Source organism: Rosa chinensis, chromosome 1, assembly GCF_002994745.2.
Source record: "Rosa chinensis cultivar Old Blush chromosome 1, RchiOBHm-V2, whole genome shotgun sequence".
Classification (NCBI taxonomy): Eukaryota; Viridiplantae; Streptophyta; class Magnoliopsida; order Rosales; family Rosaceae; genus Rosa; species Rosa chinensis.
In genome coordinates, this window is record NC_037088.1 from 13,218,593 (window position 1) to 13,235,732 (window position 17,140).

At 37.2% G+C, this 17,140-nt stretch overlaps 1 protein-coding gene and 1 pseudogene across 1 annotated transcript; one reads left to right on the plus strand and one right to left on the minus strand.

Annotated features, from left to right (window-relative positions):
- Window positions 1-1,531: 1,531 nt before the first annotated feature.
- LOC112182777 lies at window positions 1,532-4,871 on the minus strand (annotated as a pseudogene).
- A 714-nt stretch (window positions 4,872-5,585) lies between these two features.
- LOC112182739 (hydroxyproline O-arabinosyltransferase RDN2) lies at window positions 5,586-10,565 on the plus strand. The gene is made up of 10 exons (XM_024321278.2): window positions 5,586-5,874; window positions 6,414-6,988; window positions 7,927-7,994; window positions 8,079-8,280; window positions 8,514-8,611; window positions 8,711-8,780; window positions 8,893-8,964; window positions 9,211-9,324; window positions 10,152-10,214; window positions 10,375-10,565. Exons 2-9 carry the CDS (start codon window positions 6,572-6,574, stop codon window positions 10,212-10,214), a joined length of 1,104 nt encoding a protein of 367 aa, XP_024177046.1. The 5' UTR covers window positions 5,586-5,874; window positions 6,414-6,571; the 3' UTR covers window positions 10,375-10,565.
- Window positions 10,566-17,140: the final 6,575 nt, after the last annotated feature.

Consider the following 17,140-nt stretch of genomic DNA (forward strand, 5'->3'; position numbering starts at 1 on the left):
TTGTACGATTGGTTGTTGTGGGTGAAATGAAAGTGTTTCGAATGAATTATTATTCAAAATATTTTATTTTCAAGGGGTCAAGAGTTGACTTCTTAGTAGATAAAGCTTCAATGTAGATAGAGAAAATGTTGCAAAGGGTTTAGTACAGGGATTCGGCTTCTCTGCTAGAATTGATTTTGCTAGAATCTGCTTGGATAACACTCTCAGCTCGCCACGTGTTACTGGTTCAATCTAAGGGCTATAATGCTTACAACACAGAAAGCCTGAACTTCACTAACGATCTCCAAATAGTTCTTTAACGTCAGTGTTGAATCGAACAAGATCTCTACCCCTGGACTCCTCGCATCTCCCTCTCTCTCTTCGCCCAATTTCCACCTTCCCCTCATCGGACCCCCTCATCATCTAGTCGTGAACTGAAGCCGAGTCCGATCTCTCGACTCCTCACTTAACTCTCAAGATTTTCCAGATGATGGGGAAGACTCACACCGTGGCTTAGAGAAGAGAAATGGGTTTAGCTTCACATGGGAGAAACCTTGCATTTCAGATTGGTAATCCAAAACCAAGGCTTTTGATTCGGGTCCACTACTGCAGTTATAAATCAGAGAGTAAAAAGCAAGAGGATGATGAAACAGTGAGGGAAATCTGTACCATTCTGAAGCGAAGCAGAGAGTGGGAGTCCGTGTTGAGCTCATCAGGGTTTCCCAAGAAGCTAAACCCTTGTGTGGTTCGATCCGTTCTTCAACAACACCACCAGGTTGGTGACCCAGAAAGACTTTTAAGTTTCTTTGATTGGTCTGGTGCCCAATTGGGTGTGCTCCCAAATTTGCATTCTTTTTCGATTAGTTGTTTTGTGTAATTCCAAGCTTTTTGGGCATGCCCATGGTATGTTGGAGAGAATGGTTAGGACCCGGAAGCCGGCTTTAGAAGTTTTGGATTGTGTTGTTAGGTGTTTTAGAGAGTTTGAGGGGTCTGATATGGTGGTTTTTGAGATTTTGATTAATGTGTTTACGATGGGGGGTTGGTTTTATGAGGCTGCTGATGTGTTTTTGGGTGTTAGGAGTGTTGGGATTTCGCCGAGATTGGAATGCTGTAATTCTCTGTTGAATGAGTTGTTGAAGGGTAATAGGATGACTGTTCTGGAAAGTGTATGATGGGATGTTAGAGGCTAAGATTGAGCTGGATTTTTACACTTATAGCAATGTGATCAACGCACATTGTAAGTTTGGGGATGTTAGGCAGGGTAAGAGGCTACTGTTTGAGATGGTAGAGAAGGGCTGTAATCCGAATTTGAGTACCTTCAATGTGGTGATTGATGGATTGTGTAGAAGTAGGGCTGTTGATGAAGCCATTGAGTTGAAAAAATCGAGTAGGTGAACAAAACTCCAACCTTCTTATAGTTCTTCATCAAATTCTATTATGTATGGTTCAGCTCAGGCTTAGGTTCAGTTAAACACATCAGACAGTTTGATAAATGGTTTTAATAGAATAAACTGCCAGTTCCTGGTAACCAAATCAGGCCACATGCTTCGGGTTTTTTGACTGTTAGAACTACTTTTCAACAGATTAGCTGTTGGAATACCTTACCATCGCATGTTCTGGAGCATTTTCATTCAATTTTACCAAGCAACAGATGGATCCTTTTACACAGAGGCCTGAATTTCCTTCCCACCTTTTTATTTTTCACAGCCAAAAGGTTACAATATCTTTGAACAAGTTTTAATTATACATCTCAGTGTTCTTTCCATATACGGCCCGCCACTTTCAGCTTCAGCTCCTGCCTATTACCACCTGAGAAGAAGAGTGCCAAGTTCCTCTGAATGATCAGTCCATCTTGACTGTCACGAACCTTTTGGTGGCTATTGCGAATACTCCTCGGAATTCCTTGCCATGTCAGCTTTCTGCCACCGCCACCAACTTCGAGACTGTAAGTGAATTGCTTGGCCTCATCGTCATCACCCATGAATCTAAGGAAGGCCATGTATACAGGTGCTGTTCCAATGTGGAATGCCTCAAAATGCAAGCAGAACTGACGCCCAAAACAGTTAAAGATCTGCACTACATTTAAAAATCACGAGGTTAAAATAGATTGATACAGGTAGAACTGAACCAACTACGAAAAGACCAATTATTTTTTGAAAATGAAATAATCCAAACAAGCACATAATATATTCATGTGTGGGAAAATTCAAGGCCAACATATCAGTAGAATTATTATTCCACAACTACCAGTGTCAACATTCTGAAAGATACAGGAACATTTGCTGCAAGGAGCAAATGGTAACAAGCTATAGACAACCGATCCAAAACAGATTTATCATCAATTAAAGATGCAAGACTGCATTATTTTGCATCTCCTCTCACTTCTTATCATCAATTAAAAAAGTCATTGCGGCTCAAACATGAATATCAGCATTCAGCATTTTGTTCTTTTATGGATCAAGAAAGAATAGAAATATAAATGAAGATATCACAGTAAGATTTTTGATACTTTCTATTAAGGCACGGCCTTTACTCTCAATACTTGAATATGAACAAAAATTTCATCCTGAGATCAACAAAGGCACTTTGACTAGTAAGTAGTAACAGAATTGTACTGCTTAGTTCCTAAAAGAAGTTATCTTCTGTACAAGGTTGCATACACCATAAATAAAAAATTGTGTGTGCAAAAGAGAGAGACTTACGGTTAACATCCACGTAGCATTTTCAACTTCTTAGGGATTGGACTTAACATATCTATGGTTGAAAGTAGATCCATCATGCATGTCAACCTTGTGATCATTTTTAAGATGCATCATAAGGAATAGGATATCTCCAAACTCCAGTAACAGAACATTCAGCTCCAACATAAGGGCAGTTGTAAGGACGATATTTACAGACTTTCTCATGCTTTAGCTTGCTGTAGTAATGGAATATATCAGGGCAACCATAAATTTGATATCTACAAGGAAGATCCAGGGACTCTGCTACTTTCTCCAGTGCCAAGCACCTTATATTTCCAAGCTCATTACGACAAGTGGGGCAACAGTTCTGCACTCTAGTCTTACAGCTCGAGCATAAAGTATGGCCATTTGGACACCTACAATATAGACTTCAATTAGATCTCTCTAGAATCAAGTTATCTACATGAACACACCTATATGCATTTACCACAATCTGATGATCAAACAAGGTCAATGCATATGATGGAAAAATGCATTAGAGGCTCTCCCAGTAGCAATAGAAAGTAAGACATACATTTAACATACCTGGAGTAAATAAAGGATAGAATGGTATGTCCTTACATTCATGCACATAGCTTTAATATAGGAAAATGATATCTGATGGTATTTCACAAATCAGGCTTCACAAGAGATTTTCTTAAGAAATCTAGTCTTCTGTTTTTTTATTTTTGGATAAGATATAGTTTTCCATTTTCAAGTCTATCAATGCATATGAAAACTTATGTGTATGTAATGCAATCTAAAGATCAAGCATTGTCAATGCATATGATGGAAAAATGCAATTGAGGCTCTCCAGGTAGCAATAGAGACCAAGCAGACCCATCGATTTTGCTAAGAGATTAAATTAGACAATGAGCAAACTTTTTGTGAAAGTAGAATGTCTAAAATTACTGGTGTACTTCATATTAGGTTGTGCAAGTTTGTTAAACTACCAGATAGTTCAAAACCTATTACCGTCAATCGTAGATTAATGTTCATAAACAAAAAACTCTCCCTAACAGTGTAGCTTTTACCATTGATCAAAAGTACCTGGTGAATTGGAGGACACATTAAATTCATGCAAACGTTGATCACATTGCTATAAGTGTAAAAATCCAGCTCAATCTTAGCCTCTAACATCCCATCATACACTTTCCAGAACAGTCATCCTATTACCCTTCAACAACTCATTCAACAGAGAATTACAGCATTCCAATCTCGGCGAAATCCCAACACTCCTAACACCCAAAAACACATCAGCAGCCTCATAAAACCAACCCCCATCGTAAACACATTAATCAAAATCTCAAAAACCACCATATCAGACCCCTCAAACTCTCTAAAACACCTAACAACACAATCCAAAACTTCTAAAGCCGGCTTCCGGGTCCTAACCATTCTCTCCAACATACCATGGGCATGCCCAAAAAGCTTGGAATTACACAAAACAACTAATCGAAAAAGAATGCAAATTTGGGAGCACACCCAATTGGGCACCAGACCAATCAAAGAAACTTAAAAGTCTTTCTGGGTCACCAACCTGGTGGTGTTGTTGAAGAACGGATCGAACCACACAAGGGTTTAGCTTCTTGGGAAACCCTGATGAGCTCAACACGGACTCCCACTCTCTGCTTCGCTTCAGAATGGTACAGATTTCCCTCACTGTTTCATCATCCTCTTGCTTTTTACTCTCTGATTTATAACTGCAGTAGTGGACCCGAATCAAAAGCCTTGGTTTTGGATTACCAATCTGAAATGCAAGGTTTCTCCCATGTGAAGCTAAACCCATTTCTCTTCTCTAAGCCACGGTGTGAGTCTTCCCCATCATCTGGAAAATCTTGAGAGTTAAGTGAGGAGTCGAGAGATCGGACTCGGCTTCAGTTCACGACTAGATGATGAGGGGGTCCGATGAGGGGAAGGTGGAAATTGGGCGAAGAGAGAGAGGGAGATGCGAGGAGTCCAGGGGTAGAGATCTTGTTCGATTCAACACTGACGTTAAAGAACTATTTGGAGATCGTTAGTGAAGTTCAGGCTTTCTGTGTTGTAAGCATTATAGCCCTTAGATTGAACCAGTAACACGTGGCGAGCTGAGAGTGTTATCCAAGCAGATCCTAGCAAAATCAATTCTAGCAGAGAAGCCGAATCCCTATTTAGTGCAGAGAGAGAGAGCTGCGAAGATTAATGTTACATTGGGAAGAAGAAGAAGAAGTGGGACTGATATCTTGAACTAGAAAAAATTGGATTTTTTATTGGGTTTTTCATTAAATTTTTTTTACCGGATTAGATTTTCATCCATTCTCACATTTCTCTACATTATTCATTCATTCCCTTCTTTGGGTTTGCAATTTTGCTATGAAGTTTTTGCTGTTTTCTTTTTTCAAAGTTTTTTTTGGTTTGTCCTAAAAGAAGAAGAAGAAGAGAGAACAAGTAAAATAAATTATTACAGAGAGAGGGAAAAAAAAATATTTAGAGAAAAGAATAATGTATTAAGCCATGAAAGAATGAAAATACTCTTATAAAATTCTTAGCTAGCAATCTTTGGAACTGAGTTAACGGCTATAGGTACGAATATTCGATAGAAGTCAGAACCTCTGTTACCGTTATGATATTTCTAAAATGTGAGGTACTAAAATTTTAAAGAGTAAAAAATCAGATACCGTACGGATAATTTTCTCTTAATTCTATCGGAGCAAGTTTTCTTTCAATTAGGGAGTGGGATTCGCCGTGGAGGTGGATGGCGACTGCTTCCTCTTTACTTTTTAAGTTTTTGTTAGTAGGCCTAGCTTTATCTCTTGAGTCTCCCACACTTTATGGCTTTAACTTATCTTTAAAAAAAAAAAAAAAAATGTGTAAAAAAGAAAAAGGAAAATAAAAATATAGATGGATTAGGCTTCTCGATTATGGTAGCTCGTCCTAGAAAAGGTCAGTCAGAGACTCACAGTGCGTAGCCGAATAAGACAGAATTGGAAGCACATCAAACCATTCAAGTCTCATTCTTTATTGTCTGATCCGAAAACCCGTTTGCTTGTCACTCTCTCTCTGTCTCTCTCCTCGACCTCCGCGCACGTTCGTCAAGGTCGTCTCCCAAACCCCATTTTCTCTGCTCATCACCACAATCTCGGTCTTTGCATTTGTTCTTTTCTGGGTTTCTCACTTGGGTTCTTCTTGTTTAAAGGTATGAACTTTGTGTTTGGTTTTTTTGATTCCATGCACATTTGAATGTCTAAATTTCATGTTCTACATGGGACATATTACAGAGTGTGATTAACTTTTGTTGTAATATGAATTTTGATATAGTTTAGAGTTTGATCTGTGGTTATGAATATTCTTTTCTTGATTTTCTGGTAACCAATGTGGCCACTGAATTGTGCTTTGGAATCTGAAGGGAGGAATTGACATGTGTTTACGGAATCACTTTGAGTGTTGTTGTTATACTTGTTTCAAAATTTGATTCGAAGTGGACCCAAAACGTAAACATTACATCTCTAAAAGATACAGAATTGCTTGTTAGTGCTTATCCTTTGTTGCAACCTGAAGAGTTCTCTTCAAGTTCTAAGCTAGAACATGTCAAGTGTTAATTGTGATTCTATCACGCAGCAAACCTATAAGAATGAACTTACATGGCATTGATAGATTTTGAGTTATTTCAGTTCTGACGTTTATCTGGGTTAAAGTCATTGGAATTTTTTACTTATCGGAGAATGCAAATTGTAGGTGACTCCAAGAACTTTTCTGGAAGTTGAACAAGACAAGGGAAGGGTTTAATGCCGCTGCTACATTATGTTCTGAACAGCTGAATGAAAAGTCATCAAATATTCCTTCCAGCTGTTACAGAATAGTAAACCTGTGATTTTATTTTCTTTTGATAAACAATGATTGGGAGGAAGAACATGGGGCGTGCTTCACCATTACTTCTGGTTCTCTTGGCTTTTGGGTTTTTCTTTGCCACTTACAATCTTTTGACGATGATACTCCACTATAGATCTGTTGGGAAGTGGGTAGGTGGTAATAGTAACAGTCGTTTGCTGGCTGACCCCATTGTCGAGATGCCTGAGAATGTGAAAGTCAAAGGTTCCAAAGCACCATTCCATGTTGCCTTAACAGCAACGGATGCTTCTTATAGTAAATGGCAGTGTCGCATTATGTATTATTGGTATAAGAAGAAGAAGGACATGCCTGGATCAGAAATGGGAGGATTTACTCGAATTTTGCATTCGGGAAGACCTGACAACTTGATGGATGAGATTCCCACTATGGTGGTTGATCCTCTGCCTGCCGGTCTTGATCGGGTTAGGCTTCTTGGTCTTTCACTTATTACTTATAATCCATCTCTCCTCTTTATATTTCATTCATTTGTTAATTCTTTCTTTCTTTTTCTACTTTTTAGTTAGGATTTCTTTGTTCTCCAAGGTTCATGTTCATTGCATTGTGTGTTTTTCACTATATGAAGTCTTCATGTACTAGTCAAACTACGGGGTCTAGGTAATATTAGGTATCTGGACTGAGTCAGAAGTTGGGAGTTATTAGAACTGAAATAAAAGACAGAAATAGATGAAAAGTCCAAACAAAGAGCAAAGTTTTAAAAAAGCTAAGAGCGATGTCAAGACTGGAGGAAAAGCAATGCATCTTAGACAAGATTAACAAGTATTTTGATTTGCAGGATTTAAACTGATGCATGTTATGCGCATTTTATGGACTTGCTATGTATTGGTTGACATGGGAGACTATTGAACAAAACTTTCCACTAAGTACTAGCTCATCAGTGTAAAGTTTCTGATGTTTTGGTTAATTTTTGAAGTATATGCAGACACCCAACTATTCTAGATTTTTCTGTCTTTTCTTAATAATCACACATAAGTGATAAGTTCCTCCTTTTTGGACTGAACAAATGGGTGTAACTGTAAGTTACTTCATGCTCAAAGCCCAAAGCTTGCCTGGCAATAGTTGAAGATCAGTATAGTGGTGGAAGATTTTTCCAGCATCAGAGTTTATATCTCTACTATCCCCTATTGCTGTATGACTCGTAGCTAATGTTGTTGATTGGCTCTACTGCTTTATTTATCAGTCAAATATGTTTAAGGGTAGGGCAATTAGAAAATAATGTTTATTTAATTACTAAAGAATTTTGTTTGCGTAATTGTTTTCTTCTGATGATTTATATTTGTCTTTTTTATTTTATGTGTGTACCTTTACTTTTCCTGATGTGGTAGTAAATTTATGTATACAGGGATATATTGTCTTAAATAGGCCATGGGCTTTTGTGCAATGGCTGGAAAAGGCTACAATTGAGGAAGAGTGAGTTTCTGCATATTTGATAATCTTGAGCATTAAAACCTTCTACTTAAGCATTAAAACCTTTTACTTCTTGTGTTGTTCCAGATATGTGTTGATGGCAGAGCCTGATCATATATTTATAAATCCTCTTCCTAATTTGGCCCATGGAGGATATCCTGCTGCCTTCCCCTTTTTCTACATTAAACCTACACAGAATGAGAAGATCATAAGAAAGTTTTACCCCAAAGAGAATGGCCCAGTCACAAATATTGATCCAATTGGAAATTCTCCAGTAATTATCAAGAAGGTAGTTTTTCTTTTCCACTGTTGTAGTTCATTTGGCTTTATCTAGTTTATGTGATGGCACTTTGTATATTTAAGTTGCTTTACTGTTGATGTGGTGTTTTCCTTTTTTATCTTGATATTGATAGTATTCCCTGTTTTCTGCGATCATCCTCTTTACCAGTTGCCACTGTCACTGATTTGTATGTATAATATTTTGTTTGTGGAAATGATGAATTAATAGATATAATCTTTCAGGATATGCTGGAAAAGATTGCTCCGACATGGATGAATATTTCTTTGAGCATGAAAGAAGACACAGAGACTGATAAAGCTTTTGGATGGGTGCTAGAAATGTAAGTTTCTGTGACTTTAAATCTCCACTCAGTTCACTTCTAGCACTTAAAATTATCGGCATTGACGTATCTTTCTGCTTCTGATTTCTATGAGCTAAGGTATGCTTATGCTGTAGCATCTGCTTTGCATGGTGTGCAGCATGTTCTTCGGAAGGACTTCATGCTGCAGGTTTGGTGTCTTACCCTGTGAAGCAATTTTCATATTGTGTTATTAATGTTCAGGATACTGCAATGATATGTACAAGTTCATTGAATAAAATTCTATTGTCTTAAATTTTCAGCCCCCTTGGGATTTGGAAATTGGTAAAAAGTTTATTATTCACTACACTTATGGGTGTGACTACAACTTAAAGGTATGCATTATCGTTTCCCCTATTTGGCTATTTTCTGTTAGAGTTTTGTGATTCAAGTATTGTGATAAAGACTAGACATGTTTTTGGGTTACTCATGACTGAGAGCCACCTTTTTCATCCTCTCTGTTTCTTGTTTCCTCACTAAACTGCTCGACTTGAGCCATATTTTTTTATCTCTTGACATTCAAACATAACCGTATATCCCACTATTACTGCTAGTGTTGTCTGAACTTGCCAACTGTTTAGGGTGAGCTCACATATGGCAAAATTGGGGAGTGGAGATTTGATAAGAGATCATATCTGCGTGGACCTCCGCCGAGAAACCTTCCTTTACCCCCTCCTGGGGTTCCTGAGAGTGTGGTATGTCAAAGACGTGTTACATTTGCATCTTCTAATTTTTATGTTTGGTGTGACTTTCAAATAAATGTCTGCAACTCTGCATTGCTTGTTTTCATTTGTGACAATTCGAAATATCATTGCACCATAGTGCTTCTAGTATTCAGGCTTTAAATGCTCATACTGCCTATGTGATTTCTTATTGTTATAGCTCTGAGAAGCTGAAGTACACCAAATTTCTTCCTTTGAATGTTTATGCATTGGTTTATTTATTTATTTTTTTGTTTATATTTTGGTTTTCTTGTGTGTGGGTGGGGAGTTTGTACCTTGCCTGTATTGACTGCTAATGGCATCGCTGGGTGGGAGGGTGAGTTCTACGGCTATGTTCACGGTAGCTACATGTACTATCTATGGAAGAATAAATGGGCTACCTAGACTATGGTATCAAACCGGTGGTTGTCCTTGGTATCTTTAACCAATTTCTCTTTCCCTGTAAAGCTATGGTCGGGCCATGGCTTTGTCTCGGTGCTGGGAGGAATTTTACTGACAAATAAAATTATCAGACAGACTATTTATTATGTATAAGGCTTGGGGTTATATTGCTTATGCCTTCCAACAAAATATCTGAAATTTTTTGCTTACTAAAATTTGGATTACGTTTGTTGGAGTAATGTTAGAAATGTGGAGATGTACTTTAGTCATTTATAAACACTTGACAACATTTCTTAACTGTTTGCATTGTTTAAAACTTATTCACTTGATGATGTCTTTCCAACTGTTCATGTGGTTTAGTTTTATGAGTGACAATGGTAAACTATCTCTCATTTATAACTAGCTCATTTTGTTTGCAGGCCACCCTTGTAAAGATGGTGAACGAGGCTACTGCTAACCTTCCTAATTGGGACACACAATAGGTATCTGCTGCATTCAAGATATAAATGCTGATATGCAGAGGAAAAATTATTATTCAAGTTTAGCTTCATAGGAATAGATGTACACAAAACTCAGATCTCAAATTGAAACCAATGTCCCTTTGTTTTGAATAAAGATGTTGGGTTTTCACTTGGATTGTAGGGAAAGAGTCGGTGCGTATGCAAGTTTTGCTATTTGGATTACAGCATTGATTATATCCAACCCTGCAATTTTGGATCGTTGTGTATCCCTTAGCCAACAGCATATGTAGAGCATACATTTTAGGGTTAGCTGCATTAATTTTCGAAAGCATTTGACGAGATGGCACCTACAAAGAGGAAGATTTGGATTCATTTATAATGTCCAACTATTTCAATTTTCAGAGTTTAGAAATCTTGCAGGTTCACTTAGTGTGACAAACTTGTGAAGTGTGAGACTTGCTTTGTTGTTAAAGATTACCATTGTTACAGTCACATTTTATAAACCAGTCTGGGGATAGGAAATAAGTGAACAAGTTTCCAGGTGCCACTAACTCCCCTCTGCTTCCTCAGCAAAGGAGCAATAGCAGAAACGAAAACTATGAACTAAACCATCTGGTATTCCTCACAGTTAAACCCAAATGAAAAGCATTTGAAGCAGAGAATTGCTGCAATAGCCTGTAACATGAAGGGGTTTGAAAGTTGATATGGCCGTCTGAGAGAGAGAGAGAGACATACACACACTAAAAGCAGGATAAATTTCCCAAAAGTAATAAGGTTTGGGGAACGTGAGAAAGGGAGAAACCCTCCCCGCTATCACAACAACGTCTTGGATGCGTAACGACTCATGCCATCTTCCCCGCCAGGCGCCGTAATTAAAAATCTCATTCAGGAGGGTGAAATTTTAATAACAAATAAATTAAACTCATTTTTAATCTTCGATTAAGAATGACTCAATTTTTTGTTAAAAAAAAAAAAAATTACATAACATAATCTTGATTGAGCACCTAGACACACATATTTTCTTTATCCACACACCTCCGCTATTTATTTTATTACTTTAATTCAATTATTTTTGACCAACTATCCTTCCTTGCAATTTTTTTATTTTTATTTTTTTTTCTATTTAGCAAGTCAAGTATGAATCAAACATAATTAAATAATTGTAAACAATGCCAGAAATGCATTAGGCCAATGTGAGAACGAATCCACCAAGTAGATAGCCAAGGATCAATAATCCGAAACATTTTGTTTGCTCTCAAATTAACCAACAACTGTGATCTGTCAGTACATACGCAGCCAGACAAATTAATTCTCCAGTCAACTTGAATCCAATGAACACACCAAAATGGTTATTCTTGAAGCATTGGAGAAGAAACTACTAGGCTGAAACTCAAACCAAATCAATCAGGCTACAAGAAGTCTTATGAATTTGTACAGAAAATTATAAACAAAGTGCCTTATATTTCTGGTTGTAGATCATGAGATCAAAAGCCTCAGTTGATGTTGTTCAATGAGGGAAAGCACACACTAAAAATGAATTTTAGGATGCAGAACCTTTCCTGTATCAAATGGTGAGAAAATTTTAGAAAAACACAAACAACAAATGAAAAATTAGACTAAATCACTGGATACAAGGCTCTGTTGATCTAAGCTAAAATTTCGACTCAACAACAAAGTTCAGCCTATACAGTTCCGATAGTACCCTATGGTATGATTGGTATCAATCCTATATACACCTTTTTCCTCTGCAACGTCACACAATTGACCTAAAATAGATGGAGGACAATTTCATGAAGCACAACATTATTCATTTAGACTTTTCAACAAATATCAATTCCTGGCCTGGACCTTCCAGACTTCCAAAGCTCCTATATAGGCCATTTGGTCAAATGCATACGAGTAGTTTCTTTGATTATTCTATTTTCCTATTCCCGCAAGACCAGATCAGTTATGGCATAGAGAAGTAAGAGACTAGTAGGATATTCCATTTAACTATATTTAAAGGGAAGACGAATTAGATTGCCCAACCTAAAATTTAGGACCATCCTCTCCTCTAACATCAATGTAGAAACTCACACTCTAACTTCAACCAAATTATCAAACGACTAGCAAATTCCATTTCGAATAATTTCAAATTATTCAGGTTAGTTTTGTGCAAAATACTTTGTTATGACTTATTCAAAGCATAGCTTCTCGTCGAAATTACTAATAATTTCACACGTACTACAAAACTGTTCTAGACCACCATTGACGCTGGAGAGAGTAAAAAGCAAAATAAATTTAGGGTGATTTGTAAAAAAAAATTGAATTAAAGTAATAGAAAAGTAGAGAGGGTGTGTAAATAGAGAAAATTGGTGTGTCAATAACATCAACCTATTATAAATGGCATTATGGATATATATCAATAAGGTAACAAAACCTTTTAAGGATATGTATCAATAGGTAAGCGTATTAGTAATGCAAGTTTATATTTCATTCCATCAAAGTTCAAGTTTAGATTGTGTGTCTGACCCAAACTCTAGTTACTTGTCTGAGCTAAGGTTCGAAAATCGCTAGGCGCTAGTTGGGCTGTGGATTAGGGAGGAGCGCCCAGGCGCATAGGTGGTTTTGTATTTTTTAATTTTAATTTTAATTTTTATAGATTTTATTTATGTAATTGAAAATATATAAACTTATAAAGACTCAAAAGTGTAATAAACTAAATATTTAATTTCCTAAAAAAAACTAAACTAAATATTTATTTAATTAAATAGAGGTGGCAGAACTAAAGTTGTATTCAATTATCCAACAAACAAAAAGAAGCAGTATTCAATTATGCTTCATTGCTTCTTGTTGCCCTGCACACGTGCCCATCTTATCCTTCTTCTCTTTGCCGACTAAAAATCAAGGACTAAAAAATCAAAATTTTCGGCGATATTTCGCAGAAATTTTCGGTTTTTTCACTTGTCGAAATTTCCGTAACCTTCCGTGTAGATTTCGATGGATATTTTAGAAATTTCCCGAAATTTCAGGAAATATCCCGATTTTGGCGATATTTTGCGAAATTTTGGGTATTTTTTTGGAACCTTCAAATGATATTTTGGAAATTTCCCGAAATTTCCGGAAATATCGCTATTTTGGCGATATTTTGCTAAATTTTGGGTTTTTTTTTGGAACCTTCCGTCTCTTCCCAGTTCCCACTCTACCACTCATTCTCCACAAGGTCACCAAGGCTCGAACTTTGGTCACTCCATTGCCCTTTGAGAGCCTTGGCCAACTCTACTGCACATACACTCATGTTATCTTTGCACCATTCCAATATATATTCATTTAGCTTACGAATTTGAAAACTTAGGTACATGTCCAATCAATAACTAACATAGAACAATCTATTACATTTTGAATTTTATTTACCAAATTTTCAAAAAATTTATAACAACATTTCAATTTTGAACTTGTATAAATAGGGTTTAGGGTTCCACTCATTCCTTGCACCGAAAGAACAAAGTTTCTTTCTTCTTTCTTCTTTCTTCTTTCTTCTTTCTTTTACTACTTCTTCACTCTATAATTATGGTAAGTAATAAGTTAATATTATTAACCATTTAGTTCTTATTGTTATTCAGCATTTACCGTTTCATCTTAAATTATTACAAATTACTATATAACAATGTTTATTCAAGGTTTTCTTTTCATATATAGTAGACAAATGATAAAACAAACATATCCAAAAGTTTCACTTAAAATTTCCATATTTTTCTTCAAATTTCCATCATTTTTCTTTATTTTTTATCGAAATCGATATATCCTCTATATTTCCGTCGAAATTTCCGTTTTCGGGACCATCGATATTTCCTCGAAACTCGATATTTTAGTCATTGCTAAAAATAGCCACGAATTATACTCTCTCTCTTTGACACAATTAACCACCCCATTCATTTTCACTCCCTTATATATATATATATATATATATATATATAGATATATATATATATATATATCTCTCTCTCTCCCTCTCCTTTAGATATTCTCAGAGATATCTTCGTAGATATCCAAATCATTGTACGATTATGTTTCCTTGTAAGATTCTGATTCTATGCTTGTTATCATCGATATAAAGAGGCCCCTATTATCAATGAAAACACAACTTATTCTCCCAATTCTCTCTACTGTTCTCTGCATCCCTTTTTCCTAAAACACGTTATCAGCACGAAGCCCTAACCCTGAAATAAATAGACAAACCCTGAAACAAATAGTCAAAACTTAAGTCCGAATACAAAACCTTGAAACCCTTTCTTCCTCCATCGCAAACCTTAAAGGCATTGATCCCATGAGTCTAGAATCCCAAGAATCAGTCGGAAAAGTACCGAACTGGCCTCCGGAAGCAGAACTAGATTCTTCACCGGTTCACCGTCTTTCTGACCTCCTATTGTCACCAAATTTTGTTAGCAGCAGCATCTCGTTCCCAGAATTCAGGAACCCGAACCAAAACCAAAACCTCAAGAACGGGTCTAAAAGTCACCAAACCGGCTGCCTAAGTGACTGAACCACAAGCAGAAAACCGGATAGAAGTCATTTAGGGTACTTCCGGCCAATTCCAACTACCACTGGCCAACCACTGGCTAGAAACAGCTTTTTCCGACCAACTTCCTACCAAAAGTTCCAGCATGTTCTTTTCAAGGAAATTTTTCATTAAAGTACCCGCTTTTGTGTGCTATTCTTTAAGATTTCAATTCTTTTCTTTTCTTCGGGGACTTGCAACCTCCTTTCTTCTACCCCCTTTCCTTCTTTATAGGGGAGACCTAAGACAAACTGTGAGGGTTCGTGCTATCTCCAAGCTAGCTTGGAGCTTGTTGAGACCTCCAAACTTAGAGTTCGTTGAGAAGATACGATCAACCACAAACACATCATTGTTTCGATCTAATCCAATACCTCTTGGAATCGAACTTTTGGGGAGCCATTACGTTCAGAAATTCTTAATTTTTTCAGAACGATTACTATCAGAAATTCCTAATTTCTTGGGAGCGACTACGCTTAGAAATTTCTTTTGTTTTCGTGGTAGTCTTTTTGCTATGAAATTAACCCTTTTTCTTGTTTATTTTCAAGGATGAGTAACCTGAACAAACTGAATTTTGCTCCATTAGGAACAACTGGCTCTAGATATTACAAGTGGGTTTGTGATGTCCGTCAGCATCTTAAGGCCCAAGGAATCTTGGATACGATTCTTGATCCTAGCCAAGACGTCCTAACTGTTGAGCAAGCTCAAGCTTTGGAAGCAAATAGAACAGCCTTGGAGGCAAATAAGGCGAAAGCCATAATCGTAATGACTGGTCATATGGATGATTTGCGCCATGAATGTTGCTGAAAGGCATGACAACATCCTTGTGAAGAACTATAATTCGAGACCCGTGGGAACAGAGCATATTTCGGAGTCCAATTATAATAGCGCGTCTAAGGGAGGGCGCCAAAAACGAAACCCTAAATCTAGGGGTAATTCTTGAAATTTTGGTGCATATTCTCGCTCTATTGAGGAAGGTAACCGCCAAAATAGGCGAACATAGAACCAAAGAGGTCAACGTGGAAAGAGAGAGGGAGGCAACGCCTCTGGCCATGTTGGTGGCGCCACCAACATTAAGAGCCATCCTAATGATGCTCTCAAAGCACCTTAATCATGGGAGTCTGAGCAAAGAGATGTATGTTCTTGATGTGGAATGTCCGGTCACTGGGCAGATATTTGTAGAGCTCGTGAGGATATTGCATCACCTACAAAGCATATTGTGAAGCAAGAAAAGCTCACAATGTGGAACAAGAAGATCAAGAAGGTGATCTCGATCTGAGGGATGAAAACTTCAAACCTGGTTGGGATCAATAGATCGCCGATTTTGAATAAGTCTTTATTTTCCAAGAGATGTAATAGACAATTGCCATATATTTCATAGTAAACGGCATTGGTTTAGTTTCTCTTCAAGGGCTCATCCAAAATGAGTATGATGTCTAGGAAGGTTTTGAGATAAGTGGTACGTAAGCGAGGTTTGCTCTATCGACATCTCTCTACTCACCTGGTCATATTTATTTTGGAGTTACCAAAAGAAGTCAAACGACTTCCTTTGTTTTGCATTAGCTAGTATTTCAACTAGATTATCTTAATGGTTAGGGAACAATGATGTACTCCGTTGGCTTATGAATAAAATTTCGAGTTATGTTCATTACGCATATTCCTCTGTGACTATGATGGCTAGACCATTAGGATTAGTTCAAGGACATGGAATAGCCCAAATTCCCTTGCCTAATGGCACCTTGATGACAGAAAGTCTTTACGCTCCTAGGGCGAATCGAACCCTATTGAGCCATTCGAGTCAACGAATTCCATGTGAAAACGCATGTAGAGAACGGAAATGAGTTCTTTGCAATACCTTTAGTGATTGTGAATAAATGCGCATCTTAGAGAAACTTATATGTCTCTCTAGTAGACTTTATGTCACCACAATTTGAGCTATTAAATCCAATAAAGTTATGAGAGAAGATCTCTTGGATCTAGACACATATTGGCTTTGTCACGACAGAATAAGTTATCCTAGTTCTGATATGATGATCCATCTACTAAAGACTTCACACAGACATCCATTCTTTTGAGCGAAACGAAGCACAAATCAAGGGTTGATTCCTGGACTAAGTATGTGTAACATCCCGTATTTTCACTTACCCGTTTACTAGTCATTTGGACGGTAAACGACAACTACTCTCACTTTTACCCTAATTCGGTATTTTAGTGGCCCTAAAAGTTGACTTTTTGATCGGGCCAAAATTTGAGAAAACTTCCTTCTTGAAAGTTGTAGGGGACGTTAAACCGAGCGCGTGCATATGTAGTGCGTAAAAATCGGAGTTCGTACGCGAAGGTTATGAGCAAAAGATTAAAGTTACTGTTCCCGGTTACTGTTCATGGTAGAAATTTGTATAAATAATGAAAATTT

Excerpts from the sequence above, each read along its gene's own strand:
- LOC112182739 (XM_024321278.2), top strand. The coding sequence starts at position 6,572 with ATGATTGGGAGGAAGAACATGGGGCGTGCTTCACCATTACTTCTGGTT. Across the intron at positions 8,612-8,710 it reads TTTGGATGGGTGCTAGAAAT|GTATGCTTATGCTGTAGCAT; the intron begins GTAAGTTTCTGT and ends CTATGAGCTAAG. Across the intron at positions 9,325-10,151 it reads CTGGGGTTCCTGAGAGTGTG|GCCACCCTTGTAAAGATGGT; the intron begins GTATGTCAAAGA and ends TTTTGTTTGCAG.